We start from the raw sequence: 23478 nt of genomic DNA, 5'->3' as shown, positions 1-23478 counted from the left end.
AAACTAATATTAATTAATTTATAGGTTCCAAAGATTTTCAGTGGGAATTTGTCCATGGCTTGTTTGAAAATGCAATTTATGGAGGCCGTGTAGATAATTACTTTGATATGAGGGTTCTTCGGTCCTACTTGGAGCAGCTTTTCCATTCACGAGTCATTGGCAGTTTAAATGCTAGAGGCAAGAAGATGACTGGTTTCCCACATTTAATTTCTCTACCGAATTCCTGCAGTATTTTGGTAGGTATACATCTTCTGTCATCTAATATAGAAACTAAGATAAGTTATTTTCAAGAATTATTCGTGGAAATAGTTCCACAAAGAAAACCAAAGTTACATTCCAAAGGATGCCTCCATTTATTTGAGTCTTCTTTTGTGTGGAGCACTAATTCTTAAGTTGTTAGAACTATTCTGCTAGTCTGTTCGATCAGTCTCCTTTTTACGATACCTGATTGGACTGTGGTGCAGGGCAGCATAGCTATGGAGAACTGAGTAAAAGAAATTGGGACAATTTATAACAAAGGAGGATATCATTAAATTTTTATATAACTTAGTATATTAACATAATAGCACTTTCATACAGATTGCTGAACATTCTTCTGGATGAAATAGGAAAATCTAAATATATCTCCTTATTTACAAAATTTATCAACATTCTGACATAATCTACTAACATGCTGTGGAGGGTGTATGGAATTTTATTTGGAGATAAATATGGATTCTAATTCTCCTTTAGTATTCCTTTAGTGTAAATGAGGGAATTCAACAGAGTTTGAAGAACTGATCTCTCCCTATCCTTTCACATACTATTGTTATTACTACTATTGAGATTCATTTGCATTTTAATGTAGGGCTCCATACTAGACCTCTTATATGACTTGGTGTAAATGGAATTATGCCAGTTAAATTAGTGTCGTTTGGCATTGTCTATCTGGATTCTGACTGTTGAGATTTGGGTTTTGTTTATTTTTTTACTTTAAACACGATGGTTATTTTCTGTAGATGTGCTGACCTAATATCATAAAGAGAGAAGGAATAACCAAACCAGGGAGGTCTCTATTGTTGTAGATAATATGGTCAAATACATGAACCTTTCTTCTTACCTGCACTGCATTTAATATCTCTCAATTTCTTATATGATTATGTGAGTTTATACTTTTATGTCTTAAATATTTTTTCTGCAATTATTTTTGATTAATAGAACACTAATAAAACTATGTTTGATTACTTCAGCTAACTGGAATAATATTTCTTACTAAATAGCGTTCCCTCAGTGTTTGGTGGAGAGATCTGCTACTGTTGTTATCTCTAAAGTGACATTCTATGTCCAAGTAAATCATGCACACCTAGGACATGGTCCTGCAAGCAAAGAACAAAATGCACATGATATAACGCAATAGGATGAAGCCAGACTTTCAAATAGTAAATATTTGCCTGTAAAGCCACAATAAAAGAAACATCCAACACCATTAATCTACCTTAACCTGCAAGGCCTCTTTATGTTTGTAGAAGAAGAGCATCTCTAGTGACTATTTCACTGGTACCACTGTTGATGCTACTCTGCATCTCCAATGATCATGCAAACCTATTTTTACCTAAATGATTTCAGTGTGAATGATACTATCTTCGTAGATTTAAATAGAAGTGAGTGCTCTTCATTTTATAAATATGTAGTATACTCTATTATTTGAATTCTACATCTTTTTTATATTGTCATTAATTTTGCTTTTAAGTTTTCAACAGAATTATTGTAACTACTTTTCAGAGGCAGTCTTAGCGTATTTCTTCTTTCCAGTTGATAGCATGACTGTAATCAGAATTGCTTTTTGCTGTTTTAGAGTGGAAACACTATATAAAAGAAGACAGTTTTTTGTAAAAAAAATTAAGAAATTTATAAATAAGATTACCAAGATACGTCATGTACTATATACTTATTTTAATCTTTGTGTCATGCACTGCATTTAATGAAATTCTTTTCAGCATATACTATTCATTTCATGAACTGAGCAAATGTTCCCTCAGTTATGTTTATTCTTTTCTTCCAATGTAGGATTATCGTAATATTATTGAAAGCCTTCCAGAAGATGATAAACCTGACTTTTTTGGCCTGCCTGCTAATATTGCTCGTTCATCGCAACGTATGATCAGTTCCCAGGTAAAGTTACAATTTTCATTGACCTCTGAATCTTTTCTCTGTCCAGTATAAGCTAGAGAACCCAACCACCTGTTCATAAATATGAATTTCCATAAGAAATTCAGACTAAATGGAGAGGTTTTTGGTATATGTTGACTTTTATCTGTAGAATATTTTAATGTAATAACAATTAAAATTTCATAACATAAAAGAAACTCCACAGGTACCTTGCATATAAAATAGAGTTACATAGATTTATTAATAGCAAGGATTTTAAAAATATTCAAATCAAATTATTTTGTCTTAGTTTTTATTATATCTATTTATTATACAGACTTTATTAGCCTACTCCTGAGTAAATCAAAGCAGACGCCATAAGATCTCTGAGAGCATGATGGAAATGCCTTCCAATTGAACATTTAGCAGTCTGCAAGGCAAAAATCATTACCTTTATAAAGTAGTATAAAGTATAACAGTTAAAATGTAGATTTTCTTTTAACTCTTTTTCTACATTTATAAAAAATATACATTATGAAGTGATTACAAAACAGGAAAACCCAGTTGTTCAGGTATTTGCTTCTCAGTGAGATTACTCCATATCAACATGTTTCACTATCCTTCATTTACATTCAAGCTTTGTCATACCTTCCCGTGATGGACCTCTGGGAGATGCTGAGCTTCAGAAGATAATGTATCCAATAATTTCATTTTTGGTTGACACTTCCTGCAGTTTCCCATTCCAAAGGTCATTTTGTTAGTGTAAGAGACAGTGGTTTATTTTTATATCTGTGTCTTACAAGGCATTTTGTGAATTACCTGCAAGTTTACTAAGGTTAAGTCTATTCTGAGTGTTTTCACCTTAATCTGTAGAGAGAAAGTTGCAGTCTAGTCCAGATATGAATAAATGTTTAATGCCATTCTAATACCTTTTAGCTCAAAGATATTTAGCTCAAAATTAAAGCAAGTTTAAGACTTTGAGACAAAGCTTAAATTCTTTATTCTTTTCTTTTTCCATTGCTTTTAGTTAAGTCTGGATGAGAGCACGCAATTACTGTATAAGCACAGTTAAAGAGTACAAATCTTTAGTGATTGATTAGCGTAATTTATTTGATTGGTAAATTAATCACATTAGATAATATGAAAGTTGATTGAATTGTGAGTCTTATATCAGAGCTATGAAGTGAACTGGTCTGTATATCAAGGCTTGCTTTAATTTTCTGCATACTGTCTTATATAAGGACAAGTTATAGAGGGGAAAAAACCCACATAAAAAGAAATTATGGAATCATAGAATACCAGGTTGGAAGGGACCTCAGGGATCACCTGGTCCAACCTTTCTTGGACAAATCAATTGGAAGTTCCCTATAATTGCAATTCCCTATAATTTCAAGACTTAGAATTAAATTTTTTTGCAAAGTATCTAATTGTTTGCTCACATTCACCTAAAAAGAGCTCCATGCAGAAATTTCTTATTGGTATAAGACCTTTGATCTGTTAAAAAAAATAATTATCTTTGAGTATTGCATTTGTTGAATATCAAATATAGTACTGGTAAATTTGTTTAAAATACATCTGTTCACTTAAATCCATAAATGTATTGTCAAATTATTTGTTTTATTATTAACATATGAAACTATAAAGCTATATAAAGACAAATCAGTAGGATGAAGGTGCATAGGCTAATACGTTGAGCTCCAGAACTCCTCTATTACAAAGCCAAAAAATGCACCAAGACTCAGTGTAGCTCTGTTTGGTGTTATCTTAAAATCTTTTGCATAAACATCAACTTTAATTCCTTTGTTTCTGTCAGATACACTGTAGACTGCTGATTATTTTATTTATTTCAGCTATGCTTACATAATTGTTAAGAGCTGCAGAGGTTAAAAATGCTAGTATTTGAAAACAAGTCCTTAGTTAACCTCCATGAAATCAGAATAGATTCAGAGTTCCTGTGTGAAGGGAGGTAGGTAATGAATGCATTTATATGTGGATTTGCACTCTACTGAACTGGTCTGTCATGGCATTGATTATAATCTTGAAAACACGAGACTGTTGTAGTTACAATTCCGTGAGATGCTGCTTTGTCACATGAGAGATTTCCTCATCCTTGCAATAGTAGTTTGTGGTGGTACTTAGGCAATTTAAATAATGGAAATGGGCGACTTTTCTTATATTGTGTTTCTACCTAACTATGAATCCTACCTCCATTCAATTTCTGACAGTTTGGCAGCTGTTTTAGATCCATAGATGATTCTATGGTTTTAGATCCCATGGTTCACAATCTGAAACTGAATGATTGCCTTCTAACAGGAGGGTTTCTCATAAATCCGTTACCAAGCTAAAGCAAAGAAAAGCTGAATGGATAATATAGTGAGAAATAAGTTGTACCAGATCAGTTGCCATGTCAGTAGCATCAGAAAGGTGAAATTTAATACCATGTCCACTACTTCACTGATTCTGTGCTAAGTATGTGGTATATTCTCTTATAATTAGTCTACTGTCCCATATAGTTTCTTATCTACTAGCCAGTATAATTTCTCAGTCTGTATTTTTACTAAAATCTTCTTCCTTATGCAGAGATGCACAGAATTGTATTGGCTACACTGCTGAACTCAGGATTAGGGGAAGTAGGTTTTTTTGAAACGTACTTTGAAGTTACTTCTTTAAACCAACTGACAGCAATTTCAACTTTCATCATATGTTTAGGCTTAGAGATTTAAAATAATCATTCAGATATACATTGATTTTAAGTAAATTGTAATTAGCAATCTTTTAGCAGTTCAAAATCTTTAAAAGTAAGTATTAAAACATGTAACACTATGATCTATTTATTAACCATGGAGTTAAAGTAATGTAATTCTATTACAAGAGATCTAGCATCATTTGATGACATAATTTCACTACACAAGATGGAATACTTAGATAATAGAAATATAGATACTATATAGACTTTTTGTGAATATTATTTATTTTTCATGTATAGGAATGGTAGTTTGCACTGCTGCAGCAACGCAGCATTTTGCAGTCTCTTCTGTAACCTACTGCATTGCAAATGCTTGGGTAAAGCTAAATCAGCACTAAAAAGAAATGGACTACTTTTCAGTAGCCTTGCAAATATTGATTATATTCACAGCTTTTCTTTTTTTTCCAGCAGAGAACTTCAATTGTAATTTAAGAGCTGAATATCGCTAGATGTAGTTTTTTAATATTGGTAATTACTAATTCAATTGTTAGAAATTATGTCTTATGGGAGATTTAAATGTGGTGAAACTGAAACTAGCCCTCAGACACTGAGGTGAGCAGCTCCAGTGCTGGCACGATCTGCAGCAGAGTGCTCTAGTGCGGTGCATAGGGCATTCCCAAACTGGAGGATCCTCAGGGGGAGCCAAGAGAGCTGCCAGGAGCCCACATCTTGCGCAACAGCGGCTGTTAAGACCTGGGCAGGTTCAGGAGTAATGGTGGGAGATTTAAACGCAGTGAAACCAAAACTAGCCCTCAGTTGCCGAGGCAAGCAGTTCTGGTGCTGGCATAATACCAGCACTTGGCAGTGCTAGGTTAGTGGTTGGACTTGATGATCTTAAAGGTATTTTCCAACCAAAATGATTGTATGATTCTATGATTTTTCATATGCAGTACAGAGCAGCATTGGCCAGCAGCCAGGGGTGAATCTCATCTGGATTTCATTGATTTGAGTAGAATCATAGAATCATTTAGGTTGGAAAAGACCTAAAAAGATCATCAAGTCCAACTGTAAACCTAACAGTGCTGAGTTCACCACTAAACCATGTCTTTAAGTACCGCTTCTACACGTTCCTATATACCTCCAGGAATGGTGACTCAACCACTTCCCTGGGAAGCCTGTTCCAGTGCTTGACAACCATTTTGGTGAATAAATTTTTCCCAATATCCAATCTAAACCTCCCTCAGCACAACTTGAGGCTGTTTTCCCTTGTTCTATCACTTGTCACATGGGAAAAGAGACCGACAACCACCTCCTTGCTACAGCCTCCTTTCAGGTAGTTGTAGAGAGCGATAAGGTCTTCTCTCAGCCTCCTGTTCTCCAGACTAAACAGCCCCAGTTCCCTCATAAGATTTGTGCTCTAGACACTTCACCAGCTTCGTTACTCTTCTTTGGACATGCTCCAGCACCTCAATGTCCTCCTTATGGTGAGGGGCCCAAAACTGAACCCAGCACTAGAGACATGGCCTCACCAGTGCTGAGTACAGAGGGATGATCACTTCCCTAGTCCTGATGGCCACATGATGTCTGATACAAGCCAGGATGATGCTGGACTTCTCGGCCACCTGGGCACACTGCTGGCTCATATTCAGCCAGCTGTCGACCAATACTCCCAGGTCCTTTTCCACTGGGCAGCTTTCCAGCCACTCTTCCCCAAGCCTCTAGCGTTGCCTGGGGTTGTTGTGACCCAAGTGCAGGACCTGGCACTTGACCTTGTTGAACCTCATGCAAGTGGCCTCGACCCATCAATCCAGCCTGTCCAGACCCCTCTGTAGAGCCTTCCTACCACACTCCCACCCAACTTGGTGTCGTCTGCGAACTTACTGAGGGTGCACTTGATCCCCTTGTCCAGATCATTGATAAAGATATTAAAGAGAACTGGCTGTGGTACTGAGCCCTGGGGAACACCACTTGTAACTGGCTGCCAATTGGATTTAACTCCATGTTCGTGCATGAGTATGCTCATGTTCTCTAAGTAGGCTGTTTCTCTCCCATTATTAGCTGCTCCTTTCCTTCCTAAACCATGGACAGAGGCCATAGAATACTTCAGGCTTTTATGTACCATCCCTCACTTATGTTCTCTTGCATTTGTCAAATGCCCCATGTTTTCTTTGAACTTTTCCATATGTACTGAAACCCGTCTCACCCTTAATGTTCCCTGCTAGTATTATCTCCTGCTGGGCTTTGGATTTCCTAATATCATGCTGAAGTGCCCAGGCAGTGCTTTATCATCTTTCTTTCTCTGTCCTTGATTTTGCTTCTTACCTGTTTCATTTTTGGGCTTTAAATCCATTGACACATTCCCTGCTTACTCAGTCAGTCATTCTGCTGAAAGTTGTGGTCTTTCTGCACAATGGGGTGATTTGTTCTGAAGGTCACTCAGAAATACTCCTTTATTCCCCTTTTTAATCAGCTGAAAGTAATGTGATGTGCAGTATATTGTCTCCAATTTTCCCTCTACCTTATGCCCACTTCTCATGGGATTCTGCTAACAGTTCCCTGAATAAACCAGTGTCTGCTTTGCTAAAGTCCAAAATCTTAACTCTGCAATTTACCTCATGCCTATCCTCAACATACATACAAATATAAATAATAAGTCCTGCTTGCATTTGCGATGTTGGCTATTAACTACCACTTTAGAAATTTCCCTCAGTAATGTCATCATTAATAATACAGCTTTTTCACATACATTTTTAAATATAAAGATATACAGTTACAAATAATAGTATTAAAAGGACTTCTGTGACTGAACTGTAACTCTTAATTTGAGTTAAAATTTTATAAGCTAGCAGGTCGTTCATGAATTTTATACAAGTTTTTAAGATATAATTCCCATGAAAAATTTGTTGATGCAGTTCTTTGACATAGTATAAAGCTTGTATGTTTTATTTCTCATACTCAGTAAAAATCTCATCTTGCAGATCACTGCTGTAAATATTAATTTGGATGTGTACAGGACTAGAATGCACATTGTTATAGAGAGCATTTAAAAGTGTGTAGAAATGACCTATGTCTCTATTCATACTTATTTTCATGTATTCATACTGTGACATTTCGTACTCATCATGAATGGCAGCTGAATCATTTGAAAACTTAAGAGTTTGTTCTAGCAGAAACTCGACATACAGAAATAGTATTCACACATTACATCAGTATGACTTAAGTAAATTGTATTATCTGGACAAAGTCAGGTTTACAAACTCAGGCAAAAAAGCATGTTGCCTAACTCTATACTCCACAGAAACTATACCGGCACAGAAATCTCACACTGAATGCATTCTTTTTATAGATGTGATTGCTTAAAGAGAAACAGCAATTTCTTTAATGAAATCCATTAGAAGTCAAAACGAATAGCTCATCATACCTTAGTGTAGCTGCTAAATATAGTACTCATTTAGAATAATTACTGCTACTCTTCTATCTGTGCTTGAAACTTAGAAATTTTGTAGAAAAACCCGATTATCTTTTTTATAGCTATTTTTTATTTTGTGATGAATACTTGTTTAGTTAAAATTAATAGTAAACTAATAACAGAAAAGAGTGTAGGGCAATCTAGTAAGGCAAACAAGGTAAGAACCAGGGTCAGGAAACATGAAGTGAATCTTGCCTCATTAAATGTAATTGCAGTGATCTCATTGACTTCAGTAAAACAGCATTTTATTCCTGGGTTCTTTTTTTTTTTACCTTAGTTGCTGACCTGCTCTTATTTTCAGCAAGTCACTGGCTGATTGTGTACCTCTTCCCACCATTCCTTGCATATCTTGTTTACTTAGATTAAAACTGCTCTCTGTCTTCCTAAAACTAGTCAGATGTATGACTGTAGCACAGTTCCAAGGCTGGTTTTTACCTCGTTAATGACAGCAACAGAGAGAGCATGTGTAGGGGAGGGTGTACAAGGAGACCTAGAACTCTTAGATTGCTGGATCATGCTTGAGATTAAACACCAAGTCTCCGCTGTTGCTATTTCCCAAGTCAGCTGAAAGAACGTTAGTGAGTATGTCCACCTGATATTACGCTCATACATCAGACTGCAGTGGTTCTATTGTATAGAGAATAGTGAGGCTGTGGTGCGTGATTATTTTTCAAGGTGCAATTGTAATATAATGATAGCTGTAGTTTCTTGTGTGTTTGTCACCAAACTAAATTTTCTCTTTCAAAATCTAGCTCAACAGGACTCTGAGCACTGGTACCTAATTTTATATCTACTGCTCCTCCGGAATTCTAATCATGCTGTGTAGAGTAATATGGGCATAATTATTGAAAAGCATGCAATTGAAATTATTCTTGATCTTGTTATGTTATTGCTATAGATGTCAGGATGAACATAAATATATTTTCTTAAAATAATTTAGCATTTATATAACCCTTGTATCAGCTGTGCAGAGCATGTAATTAATGACATTTATTATATGCATCCCACATCACAAACACATGACTACTAGGCTTTAGTAGAAATTGATGAGTAATGCCAAACTGTATTTATTATTACCATGCAAGTCAACGATCTGAGTACTTCAAAAGAATTTTTAAAATATGGGGAGTATTTTTTATATAAACTGTGTTGCTGCATGAAAGAAATATGCTGTGCCACATAATGAAGTGGAAGCCACAGTCCTGTGCTCTAAAGGAAAACACAGCAAAGGTGCAACTAGAATACTGGCTGCATCAGTAGTGGGCTTGTGCTGTCCATTTGCAGCATTCTGCTGATTTTCTTTCCTTCTCCATTGAATCTCTGCTCTACAGAGCATCTTCCTAGCGTCAAAGGTATACAATCCTCTTTTGTATAAAGAAAAATACAGGTGGTGCTTTCCCTCGTTCGCTTTGTATTTTGATTAAGGCAGCATGTATCTCTGTATTGACTCTAGTCTTACTTCACATCCTTATCAAGCAAATGCGCAGCTTTGAGGTAGCCCTGAGGGAACAACAAAAGAGCAAGCATAGACCTACACTGTTTCTTACTCATCCATATACAGTATGAATGATTTGGTTATGAATGCCATTAAAGTACTTTCGTGCTAACATAGAGACCTAGAATGGTTTGGATTGGAAGGGACCTTAAAGATCATCTAGTTCCAGCCCCCCTAGACCAGGTTGCCCAAAGCCCCATCCAACCTGGCCTTGAACACTTCCAGGGAGGGGGCATCCACAACTTCTCTGGGCAACCTGTTCCAGTGCCTCACCACCCTCACAGGGAAGAATTTTTTCCTAACATCTAATGTAAATCGACCCTCCTTCAGCTTCAGACCTTTACCCCTTGTCCTATCACTACATGCCCTTGTCAACAGTCCCTCTCCAGCTTTCCCTTCAGGTACTGGAAGGCTGCTATAAGGTCTTCCTGGAGCCTTCTCTTCTTCAGGCTGAACAACCCCAACTCTCTCAGCCGGTCTTCATAGGAGAGGTGCCCCAGCCCCCTGATCATCTTTGTGGCCCTTGTCTGGACTCGCTCCAAAAGCTCCATGTCTTTCTCGTACTGGGGACCCCAGAGCTGGACGCAGTACTCCAAGGTGGGGTCTCATGAGAGCGGAGTAGAGGGGCAGGATCACCTCCCTCGACCTGCTGGTCACGCTCCTTTTGATGCAGCCCAGGATGCGGTTGGCTTTCTGGGCTGCAAGCGCACATTGATGGCTCATATGGAGCTTCTTGTCCACCAAGACCCCAAAGTCCTTCTCCTTGGGGCTGCTCTCAATCCATTTTCCACTCAGCCTGTAGTTGTGCTTGGGATTGCCCAACCCATGTGCAAGACCTTGCACTTGGCCTTGTTGAACCTCATGCGGTTCACACAGGCCCACCTCTCCAGCCTGTCAAGGTCTCTCTGGATGGCATCCCTTCCCTCCAGAGTGTCGGCCGCACCACACAGCTTGGTGTCATCGGCAAACTTGCTGAGGGTGCACTCGATCCCATTGTCCATGTCGCCGACAAAGATGTTGAACAGTGCCAGTCCCAGTACCGACCCCTGAGGGATGCCGCTCGTCACTGGTCTCCACTTGGAGTGCACTCGATCCCACAACCTCCGTGGACCTTGTTTTTGCAGAGAGGGTAAGGGACACAGACTGAAAGAGAAGTTTCATTAGCAGCTCAGTCTTAGACTACTTTCCCAGCCATGTGGGTAATTGCAGCCAAACTATGAGGAACAGTATGGAAGCATGTGGTTCTGTCAGAAGGCATATCAGTCTGAAACCCATTCCTTCTCTTGACACAATGAAGACATAGTTGCATTGCACTGAGTTACTACTTTCTCAATATTTACCAAAGTGACTATGTTATGACTTCATATTTTAGTTTGAGCTGTAAAGTCTTATGAAAACAGAAATATCTCCTTGAATGGCTGTGTAAAGGGATATATTGTTTCCTTCAGAGAAATGAAACATAGAAGTAGTCGCTGTGCTACCGCTACATCCTTTTAAAACTGGTAGATGGCAGTAGAGTATCTGCTTTGTCATTGTCTAGATTTACTGAGAGGAGTTTGTTAGCTTTTTGTGCAAAAACAAAAATCCTTTTATCAGTTCCATAGTCTTGAAAAAATAGCAGTTATATGACTAGCAAATCTTTTCTGGTTTGTATTCTTAGAACAGTAATTATATTTAGTTCAGAAATTATTGATCCTAGATTTTTAAATTATTTTTCAGTGACAATGAATTTCACAATATATTTTTAGCTTTATTGCTTTCCTCTTTTTCAAATTCTAACACTGTGTAAAATTTTATATTTTTGTATAATTTGTAGGATAGATTGCTTACAAAATAAATAAAAGACTTAGATACAAGCCTGTGTTTATTATATATTGTATTTGTGAAGTAGCAGTTTTTGCAGTAGCTGTGAATTACTGAAGGCAAGACTTTTTCCTCCTCTTGTGCATGAGTAAAGAATAGAAATAGATTTTTGGGTTCCTAGATATCTGTTTTTATCAAGGTTCCAGGGCATGAAAAGTTAAAATCCTGACATTTCCTCCTTTTTATTTTCCTATGAATTTTTATTTTAATTTTCAGGTCTAATGTGACTTTCTAGTAGTTCCATATGAAGCCACACGGGGTTGTTAATTGTTTTTGTTGCTTTCCATTCTGTTCATTATCTCTCTTAATTTCTCTAAATGCGTGAGGTTTTTACTATAATGTGTTGTTCAATATCATAGCAGCATATATCCATAGAAACCCATAAAGTATGCAGTACATGAAAAAGCTGAGATGCACAATTAGTTTAATAACTAGGTAAATAAATATTGACATTTTAAGTTTGACTACCCCACCTTTATTAATATATGCAATTTATATTTTTCTGTGCCAACAATGCAAAAAAGCGTACAGTGTATGAATTTTCCACTAAGAGTGGAAAGAATATTCAGTAGCAGTTCCTGTATGCTGTTCATAGTTATTAGATACACTGTTCACAAATAAATTACTCTATTGAATTTTTTATATAAATACTGTTATTATTAGTTTACCTTACTTAAAACAGGCTGCTTCTAAAAGACTCATGGTTCTGGATAATCATCTTCTCATCCTTCTTTAAATAGACCATTACTGGTGATTGCTTTTATATTTTGCTTACCTTTCTTTCCATCCCTCTCATATTTTCAGTGATGGTACTGTTTTCCTGCTTTATGGTAGATTTTTTCACTCTTATCATTTATTCAAAATATTTAGATGTGTATTTGAACTAGAATAGCACAACATATAAGAGCTTTTAGTGTATAATATATTAAAGGAATATATTGCAATAACAAAGGTGAGCATTCAATGGTTAGGTATTGTAAAAGTATTCTTATTCTGAGTACCCTGTATTATACAACTATGATTAGGTTTTCAGTTTCCTTAGTGTTATAATTACATACCTCGGTACCTTTCCAAACTAGAGTGCAAAGGATATGATTCAACAGGCCTAGATGTCTGCATGTGCTAGTCACTTCTAGTCTCTCTTTGTGGTCATAGGAGTATCGTGTTTAAGGCATGAGTAATCTCATCCTAGAGTAAGTACCTGACATTGCTTGTAAGTTGACTTGATGGTAACATATATATATATATACATATACATATATATATATATATAGTGTAGTGAGAGGAGCTGAATTATTCTTGAGTTTTGATGTTAGGTTTCCAGGAAATGAAAATCCTCATTCTAATTTCCACGACATAGACCCATCTATCTGATGTACCTATATAAGGAACTTAGTTTTGCTATGTACTCAACAGGACAGCCTTCCAAATGACAATTTAGCCCACTTACAGTCTGTCTGTTGATTATGTAGGGAGGCTAAGGTGGCAATCTTTGCAATTGAAGTAAATTTTAAGTAAGCTTTAAGTAAGTGCCTAAAGGTAGGTGGGGTGAATTTGTGATTGTTTTAAGTTTAAGTGACTATGTACAGTGCCCTTCCCTCAACCCGTCTGTGCATTTGACACCCTTGTTTTTACAGGACATAAGCTGAAACAAGGAAGGTCCAGACTGGATAATAGGGGAAACCTTTTCATCATTAGGAGAGGAAAGCAGTGTAACAAGTCATCCAGAGAGGTTGTGCAGTCTCTGTACTAGGGATTTTTCAGGGTCAAGCCAGATAAAGCCCTGAGCAACCTGGTCTGATCTCCATCCTCACCCTGCTTCAAGCAGGAGGTTAGACTAGAGATCTCTGGAGGTCCTTTCCAACCTGAATTATTCTATGATCTTATAAAAATATCAATTTCTCTTTTCATTTGCATAATATTCTGAAAGAGATTGATGTGAGAGTACTGAGTAAACCTTTTCTCAGGCTTCATCTGATTCTAAGTAGCATAGACTGGTCAGCAGTGTAAAAACCTTCACTGTGATTTGTGAGAATAAAATCTTTATGCCATTTCAGTTCAAACTTGTCATCATACTTAAGCAGTAACATGAGTTATTATTTTACATTCTCTAATTCCTTCCTAAATTTGGACAGATTCAATGGGTGTAAAAAAATGTCACACAAAAAAATATCCATCAAATTTGTAGTCCCTTAGCAAAAGTTTGGAATGCTGAAGCAGTTAAAAGCTCAACCTGAGTATTTTAACACGACTTAAGTGTATTTTCCTCTGTTTCTTGAAGGTAAATGACTGTTCTAGATTAAAATTTTCAAAAAGTTGAAAGAGTCACCAGTACACAAAATTTCAGCCCAACCCATTAATTTTTTTAAAATTACAGTCGACTGAAAACAGTGTGCTGTCATGGAAATTTTAGTAGTAAGTTATGATACCATCATACCTGTTATACTTGAGAGAAGAAGTGGGATGAACTGGAAAGAGTTAAAGAATTTCCGTGAACATTTGATAAAGATCATAATATGATACAGTACTCTAGAACACTGAGAGATAAAACTTGATTTCTTTTGTTTCAATACTTTTCATTTAAATGGTTAACTTCTGATAATCACATTCCCGATATTTGTGGGCTGCTTTGATAAAATATAAAAGCAGAAACAGATGTAGAACAGAGACTGAAATAATGGATAGATAGTGTATTTCCTATTTAATTACATAGACAAAGTCTATAATTAGATAATTAGAAATAGACAGCTAGCCTTATTCACAAGAGTTAGAAAATACTTTAATTACTTGATCTTGCAGTCACTACTTCTCAAATTCATTTCAGCTATATGGAGCTAAGTGTTTATACCTATGAAGTCACTTAAAAATAGTACAATCCCTCATATTCACAAAGCAATCTTATAAACTTTCTGCAGCTTTATAGTGTAAATATGCAAGTTTATATGAAGTACTGCATACTGAATTACCAGTTAAAGTATATTTGATATAAATGTTTTATTTCTTGGCAAATGATGTCAGGCAACTATCTGAAAACAAATTATAAAAGCCAGAACTATAGCTAAAAGAATGATATCTGGAAGGCACAAATGTGTGTTTATTATCTGTATTGCTTGTCAGAACATTTGCATGTGTGCAGAGTGAAACAGAGGAAGAATAACAAGAATGATAAAGATGCTATGATCAAAACATTAATCAGAGAAAATAATTTTTTGCTAAATTAAACAAGAATCTTTTCTGCTATACACAATAGCTGGAGCACACAAAGAATTATTAAAGTTTAAAATTAAGTTATGAGAATGAGAGGATGAAATGGTATTTTCCATAATAGAAGCTATATTGAGCAGTGGCTCATATTTTCTTTTCCTCCCTTTATCTACCAGAATCCTTGCAGAAGCCCTTCCTGTAGGCCTTCACATCCATTGCTAGTTTCAAACCTAGCTGAAATTTGGCTTTCCTTACTCCATCCTAACGATTGAGCAATGTCTTTATGTCCCTCCTGGGTAGTCCATCCCTGCCTCCATTGGAAGGGACCTCTGGAGATCATCTAGTCCAACCCCCCTGCTAAACCAGGATCATCTAGAGCAGGTTGCACAGGATCACGTCCAGGTGGGTTTTGAATATCTCCAGAGAAGGAGACTCCAGAACCAATCTGGGCAGCCTGTCCCAGTTCTTGGTCACCCTCACAGTGAAGAAGTTTTTCCTCATACTGAGATGGAACTTTCTGTGTTCCAGTTTGTGCCCATTGCCCCTTGTCCTGTTGCTGGGCACCACTGAAAAGAGTCTGGCCCCATCCCCTTGACATCCACCCTTTAGATATTTATAAGCCATGATAAGATCCCCTCTCAGTCATCTCTTCTCCAGGCTAAACAGACCCAGCTCTCTCAGCCTTTCCTCATAAGAAAGATGCTCCAGTCCCCTCATCATCCTCGTAGCCCTCCACTGGATTCTCTCCAGTAGTTCCCTGTCTTTCTTGAACTGGGGAGCCCAGAACTGGACACAGAACTCCAGCTGTGGCCTCCCCAGGGCAGAGTAGAGGGGGCGGATAACCTCCCTTGACCTCCTGGCCACACTCTTCTGAATGTACCCCAGGTACCATTGGCGTTCGTGGTCACAAGGGCACCCTTCTGGCTCACACTGTTTGCTTCAGTGAAAGAAAATGAAAAACGAAACCAGAAAAAGAAAACACTACATCATTGCACATCTTTCAAGAACAGAAAATAAGTAGCAGAAGCAACTTGACTTCCTGCCTCATTCTGTCTCACAACTAAACAGTCCAGTTCTTCTGAGTGATTAATATTTTTTTATCAAGTTTAATTCTTTGAAGTCAAGTTAAAGAGAAGAGAATTAGTAAGTTGTTCTCTTAACATGTCTTGCAAAAAATGCACTGTGAAAAATAACTGAAATTTAGCTAAAATACCTACAAATACCAGGGGGTTTATATGCAGTTTAAGGGACAGACTGCAATGTCACTGAAAAACTTTAATTTCAATATTCTTTCTTTATAAATGTATACGTATATTTGGTCAGTTTATGTGTGGAGTTACCAGGGTAGCTAACAATGAAAGGGAGTTGGACCTGATGAACTGGGAGCTCCCGTTCTTTCTGAAAGTTTTGCAGTTATTCTTTTAATTGCTTGCTTGGTTTCTTTAAACCAATAAATATGCATTTAAATAATTTGAGGTAGCATGAATATCTAAGTAAGTAAGAGATCTGTGGGAGATCAGAATGAATTGATAATTATTTTGGAGTTTTGATGACTGATAGGTACTATATGTATTTAGTAACATTCTCAGGGTTTGTGGTTTGTTTCTTTTTTTTTAATTACACATGCAGAGTAGTTATAGGCAGAGCTTGAGTTTTGTCTGTAGATTTTGTGGAAAAGAGGCTTTTTAATTAACTATACACCTCATTAGTTTTTAAATTATTGTTGTACAAACACAATAACTGTGTTAAGAAAAATATGCATTTGTTTGTTTTGGCTTAATATGAATGAGGCTCAAGTATGTTATATATTTGGATATGGGTATTGTTTATGTTTTAAATAGATCATGATTACTAAGTATGCAGAAAAGTATAGTCCATACATAAATTGGAGAGTATTTGCTATTGTATCACTTTTTTGTACTAAAATACATTTGTTTACCTTCTTCAAGATTTGCGTTTGTATTCTCATCACTCAGGTCATTTCACAGCTGCGGATCCTGAGCAGGTCAGTAACTGCTGGATGCAAATTTGACAGAGAAATATGGTCTACTGAACTTTCTCCTGTTCTCAACCTATGGAAGAAACTTAATCAGGTAGGAAAGTAGCTAATTTGAAAAGACAACTTTTTTTTCCCCAGTAACTACCTTAAAAGCGAGGTCTAAGGAATTATCTTGAATATTGAAACATAAATGAAAAAGGAAATGAAATGCATTTAAGGTGGGAAGTGCAATGTTACGTGTATGTAATTAGCTATGAAGTCTGTGTGTGGGATAACAGACTATCCCTTTCTCTTCGCGTGGAGGTGGGGCCACAGTCACAAGACATGGGGCTAAGATCTTGTATGCATTTCCAAGAAAAATGCTAATATATTTTAGATTGGAATTTAACCTCTTCATTTCTCTAATATTCACAAGGCCATGTTTAATGATTTTAAATATCAAATTAACTTTTTCCTGTATAATATTGAAATATGGTACTAGCTTTAAATTGAGGTTCATTAAAATCCTTGCTACAAAGCTTACAATATCCAATATCACTTTCTTTGTATTCCTTTGTTGTTCTGGGTTGGGTTGGTGTTTGTGGAGGTTTTTTACATATATTGTAAAGCTTGATTTCCAACCACTGAATTCTTATTGTGGGTGTCCATCTAGATGTGTGCAAATTATCTTTAAAATGCAGATACTACGCACACTTGGGAAGGATCCCTCCCACGTAATGCTAGGTGCCTACCTAGACATTTGGCCATTTTTTTTCTCTTCGGTGATAACTAATAGATCAGAGACATTGTGGCCTAAAAATGTGTCTGGTACACAATATTGGGATGAGAAAAACCTTTATACAAGTAAGTGATATGAGGTGCACATTAGAATTTGCCATTGCATTTTGAAATCTCTTATTAAATTCTTTAATCCATGCTAAGTGTAGGATACATCATGGTTTTGTCAAGATAATCTTTTGGTACTAAATAATTTCATGTTGAAATCTGTGGTCTCTGAAAATAGACCGCTGCTAACCAGGTCTGTGGTCCTGTAAAAAAAGCAGTATATTTCAGTGTGACACCTTCCATTATATCTTATTGACTAGAGTTAAATATACCTTTAGGCCTGCAAACCTGCCTGGAAAGAGCTCAGGTGAAACTGTTGCTTGTATGTATGCGTATGCAATCAGAAGAATAGAGATTTTGACTGTAGTGTTTGGAAGACTGATAAATGAGGCCAGTTTTAAACAGTAAAAAAATCCTGCACTACATTAATGCTCATTAACATCATACATTGCTAATGGTTAGTTCTCTGACATTATTAATCAATAGCACTGCAAAAATCAAAACACTTTTTTAAAAAAACTTATGTCATAAAGCTGTGAGTATACAGTACCATGAAGCTGAAGCCAGATAGTCACCGCTGGTGGCTATGGTCCTTCATGGTCTTGGTCACCCAGATGGAGGTAATCAAGCCTGAGAGCTCTTTGACAAGCAAAGCTGGACCTGACACAGGCCTCATCTTTCTTCCCTATTTCCCTGCTTAAATACAGGAAAATGAATTATGCAATATTTCTGTGTTCTCTCCTCTCCAGTATTTGTAGAGTCACCACATGCATCTGTATTTGACATACATTTTTACTGCTCATAATATCTTAAAAAAAAGGCTCCTATATTATCTTGACCTTTCTTTAATTTTGTAACATTTTTATGCTGTTAAGTAGATTAATTTATTTACATTTTGAAGATCACCTTTAGAATAGGATGGCCTCTGACCTTGTATAGGGTTTTTTCGGGGACATCAGCTTGAGTAAGTTTCAAAAATTTGAATAATAATGCTCTTTATCAAAATTAGTTTTCATAATCTGTTCAACCAGTACTTGCTTTAAGCTTTGAAAAAGTCTAGGTATCCTTAAAATTCTACATACAGTGCATACAGTTCTACATTCTAATTCTTTATTGATAGCTCAATAAAGGCATCATATTTGTTTTCAGAAGTTTTAAATGAAGACGTGGGAATTGGAATGAAGAAAATAGTGAATGTCTGCTTAAGTTAACAACCATACAATATTTTATTTTTGCATGAATGGATGTAGAATATGAGCTAAAATGATTTCCCAGTTATGAAGAAGTAAAATCACAAAAACTATCTGTTCCTGAAGTTTGTAAAAAACATTTTTTCATCTCAGTTTTAGAAGCAAGTTGCAGACTGTTTTGGAAGCAAATTAAAGTTTTGGAAGTTTAGTTGCAGACTCTTTATTAGAGAATCATAGAGTCATAGAATGGTTTGGCTTGGAAGGCACCTCAAAGATCATCTAGTTCCAACCCCCTTGCCATGGACAGGGACACCCTCCACTAGACCACGTTGCCCAAAGCCCCATCCAACCTGGCCTTGAACACTTCCAGGGAGGGGGCATCCACAGCCTCTCTGGCCAACCTGTTCCAGTGCCTCACCACACTCACAGGGAGGAATTTCTTCCTAATATCTAAATCAACCCTCCTTCAGCTTAAACCCATTACCCCTTGTCCTATCACTCCATGGCCTTGTAAACAGTCCCTCTCCAGCTTTCCTGTAGGCCCCCTTCAGGTACTGGAAGGCTGCTGTAAGGTCTTCCTGGAGCCTTCTCTTCTTCAGGCAGAACAACCCCAACTCTCTCAGCCTGTCTTCATAGGAGAGGTGCTCCAGCCCTCTGATCATCTTTGTGGCCCTCCTCTGGACCATCTGGGATACAGTACTCCAGATAAGATCTCAGGAGAGTGGAATAGAGGGGGAGACTTACCTCCCTCGACTTGCTGGTCATGATTATTTTTATGCACCCCAGGATATGATTTGCTTTCTGGGCTGGAAGCACACATTGCTGGCTCATGTCCAATTTTTCATCCACCAGTATCCCCAAGTTCTACACAGGGCTGCTCTCAATCCCTTCATCCCTCAGCCTGTATTGATATAGGGGATTGCCCTGACCTAGGTGTAGAACCTTGCACTTGGCCTTGTTGAACTTCATGAGGTGGTGGTTGTTGTTATTATTAATATTATCTTCTTTCTTTTATCTGTTGCATACAGATAGTAGTAAAGTAGAGGCAGATGGGATAGATACTGACAATGCGTTCCATTTTATTTACAAGAAGCAAATATTAGTCTTCTACTTGTCAAATGAACTTATCACTAAGAGCAGTTGGAAATAATTGTTGAATATAGATTTCAAACTACTGAAACTCAGGAAGTGTCCAGTATAGATCTGAATTGAATCAAACTGATGTATTTATAAATTCAAAGCTATTTTTAAAATCAGCTACTTTTTATTCCAGAGGCAAAAAGGCTCAGAAGCTTGTTAATACATAGACAAAGATTAATTGTGTTTTTAAACATTTTTATTCCAGTGCTGAGTATGTAAATCAAGGATTAAATCAAAAAAGATTATCTTACAAATACTTTGAAAATAGGTATTGTACATCTAAATACTGATGATTCTGAAACATAACAAAATTTACCACACCACTTGACATAGGTTTGGCCTGTAGAATTTATACTGGAATAATTGATCATAATCTTTAAGTGTGGACATATTTTTATCTGTATACTCTCAATACCATATGGTGATCATTTTTGTATTTTGAAACCTAGTGTCCAACTTTAGATAAAATAATAGACAGCATTTGACTGGGTATTTCTCTGGACTGAGCATCAGTGTTTCATCCTACAAAAATCTATCTAAATAATTTAGAGTATACAATAGAGCTAAATTAACACAATGTCTATAGAATTTGTATAGTCAGTGAATTTCAGAAATCAGTGATAAAACAAAAATTTTACCCAATATTGGCCAACATCTCACAAATCTATACAGGGACTATTTAGCTTCTTAGTGATGTGCCCACTGAAGAATTATACCACATTGAAGTCTGTAAAATAACATTCATATTTTTTCATGATTGAAAATTGTAATCTTTCAATCAATAGTATTAAGTGCAGGTAATAGAGGCATCAAATGACTCAGCAGTTGGCACAGCAGTTTGTGCAGAAGAGCTTACAAAAGACCAACAACTTTGCTGAGTAGAGGATATACCTTCTCAGCAATGGTAGTGATGTGCCACGGGGCACGGTGCCCAGCTGCTGTTGGAGCAATGAACCCTCTAAGATGAGAACTTTGACTCAGACAGAGGACTGAGGAGGAGGATGCAGCTTTACATATTTTGAGCTGCAGGGAGTACCTGGTGCCTTTTCCTGAGGCTGGGGCAGCAGGAGGTGGTCTTCTAACCTGCGGGAGATGTGTGCTTGTTGAGGATCTGTGTCACCAAATTAAGATGCTGTGAGAGGAGGTCAAGGGACTTTGCAGCATCAGAAACAGATCAGCCAGATCTATTCTGAGACACTGTAGGTTAAAGAGCCAAGCCCCCAACTTCCCTGAAGGATGTGCAGGCAGAGTCTGTGCCTGTTGATGGGAAGCAAAGACTTACAGAATGGCAAAGGCTGGAAACTTGTGGCTTCTGGCACCAGGAGGAATGCTTGTGCTCCATCTCAAGATTTACACTTACAGAACAGATTTAGTGCCCTCGTAGCTGACAAGAGGTTGGGAGCTCTGTCCAGTGAAGCTCCCAAGCCAACCAAACCTGATCCACACAGAAGCACCAGAAGGAAGCAATAAGGAATAGTAGTGGACAACTCCCTGCTGTGGGGAGGATGCTCCCATTTTCTGACCTGACCTGTCATCTAGGGAAGTTTGCTGCTTGACAGGGGCTCAGATCTAAGACGTTGTGGAAAGACTGCTGAGGCTTGTCTGGCCCTCAGGCTATTACCCTTGATGCTTTTCCACATAGGCCCCAATCATACTGCCAGGGGTAACCTGGAACATATGAAGCACAACTACATGAGCTGGGGGTAGTGGTTAAGGGCATGGGGGCCTAGGTGTTTTCCTTCTTGATCCTTACAGTGAAGGTGAAGGACACGAGGAGGAGTGGACAGGTCCTACAACCGGTTGCACAGCTGGTGTCAGCAACAAGGTTTTGATTTTTATGACCATGGGACCCTTTTTGATGATTGATGATTGCCTACTTGAAAGAGAAGGGGCCCACCTGACTAAGTTGGGCCAACAGGCTGGCCAGCTTGGTGAGGAGAGTTTTAAAATAGAATTATAAGGTAGGGAGAGGATGACCAAAAATTATGCAAGGAAGTCGTTGACCAGGTTGGTAGGCAAAGTATGTGTGTCAACATCATCAACTAAATCAACAAAACAGAACCAAAGGGGGACCATCTAAAGTGTGTCCGTATAAACTAGGAAGTGCCTACCTGACAGAATTATGGGGAAAGCTCTATGGAAAATAACCATAATGGAGTGTCTCTCTGATGTGCCTGTACACTCATGGGTGCAGCACGGGGAACAAAGAAGAGGAATTAGAGGTTTGCATGCAGTTGCAGTTATGATTTCTTAGGGATCACAGGGACATGGTGGGATAGCTCACACATCTGTAGTGCTGCCATGCATTGATATAGGTTCTCTCAGAATGAAAAGCTGGCAAGGTGAGAACATGGAGTTGCCCTTTATGTGAGAGACTGGGAATGCATGAAGCTCTGCCTAGAGATGGACAACATGCCAATTGAGTTTGTGAATTAGGGTTAGAAGGCAATGTTATGGTGGGTGTCTGCTACAGGCCACCTGATCAGAAAGAATTAGGTGAGACCTTTTTCACACACCTGGAAGAAGCCTTACATTCTCAGAGCCTGGTCCTTGTAGGGCACTTTACCCCCTTGATATCTTCTGGAAGGACAGCGCAGCAGGGTACAAGCAATCCAGGAGATTTCTGTAGCGAATTGGTGACAAATTCCCAACTCAGGTGATGGAGGAAACAATAAGGGGAAGCACTCTGTGGGACCTCATACTTGCCGACAAGGAAGAACTGGTGGAGGATTTGAAAGTTGGGGGCAACCTTGGTTGCAGTGACCCTGAAATGGTGGGCCTCAAAATTGTGAGTGGAGGCAAACAAGCAAAAAGCAGGATGACAACCCTAGACTTCAGGAAAGTAAACTGCCAATTCAGGGATCTGCTTGGAAGAGTCCCATGGCACACTGTCCTGGAGCACACTCCTGGAAAGCTGGTTGCTTTTCAGGGAATACTTCCTCTAATCTCAGTGGTCAATCTCAAAATGCAGGAAGTCAAGTAATGGCAGCAGGAGGCCTGAATGGATGAGCAAGAAGCTCCTGGCAAAACTCAAATGTAAAAAAAGTGTAGAAGAGATGGAAGCAGAAACAGCTGACATGGGAGGAATATGGACTATAGAGACACTGAGCATGTGGGGATGGAGTTAGGGAAGCCAGAGCATATCTAGAGTTGAATCTGGTGAGGGATGTGGAGGACCGTTCTGTGTCCAGCTGGGATGGAGTTAACTTTCCTCATAGCAGCTGATATAATGCTGTGTTTTGCACTTGTGGCTAGAACCGTGTTGATAACACAGTAATGTTTTGGCTATTACTGAGCAGTGCTTGCACAGTATCAAGGCTGTCTTCCTAACCTCCCACCCCCCCACTAAAGCTGGTAGGTTGGGGCTGGGCAAGAGGTTGGGAGAGGACACAGCTGGGACAGCTGACCCAAACTGACTGAAGAGATATTCTGTACCATGTGATGTCACGCTCAACAATAAAAGCTAAGAGAAAGGGGAAA

General features: G+C 37.9%; 1 protein-coding gene across 4 annotated transcripts in view; it reads left to right on the top strand.

Moving 5' to 3' along the window:
- The window catches only part of DYNC2H1 (dynein cytoplasmic 2 heavy chain 1), a 174795-nt gene that overhangs the window by 113528 nt on the left and 37789 nt on the right, over positions 1-23478 (top strand). For all 4 annotated transcript variants that reach the window (XM_054849169.1, XM_054849177.1, XM_054849197.1 and 1 more), the window contains 3 exons: positions 25-236; positions 2047-2151; positions 16821-16937. In XM_054849169.1, coding sequence (XP_054705144.1) covers positions 25-236; positions 2047-2151; positions 16821-16937 — 434 coding nt within the window. The remainder of the gene's footprint in view (positions 1-24; positions 237-2046; positions 2152-16820; positions 16938-23478) is intronic.

Source organism: Grus americana, chromosome 1 (assembly GCF_028858705.1).
Source record: "Grus americana isolate bGruAme1 chromosome 1, bGruAme1.mat, whole genome shotgun sequence".
Taxonomy (NCBI): Eukaryota; Metazoa; Chordata; class Aves; order Gruiformes; family Gruidae; genus Grus; species Grus americana.
Note: the sequence above shows the minus strand (reverse complement) of the source record. Positions and strands in the feature narration are given on the sequence as shown.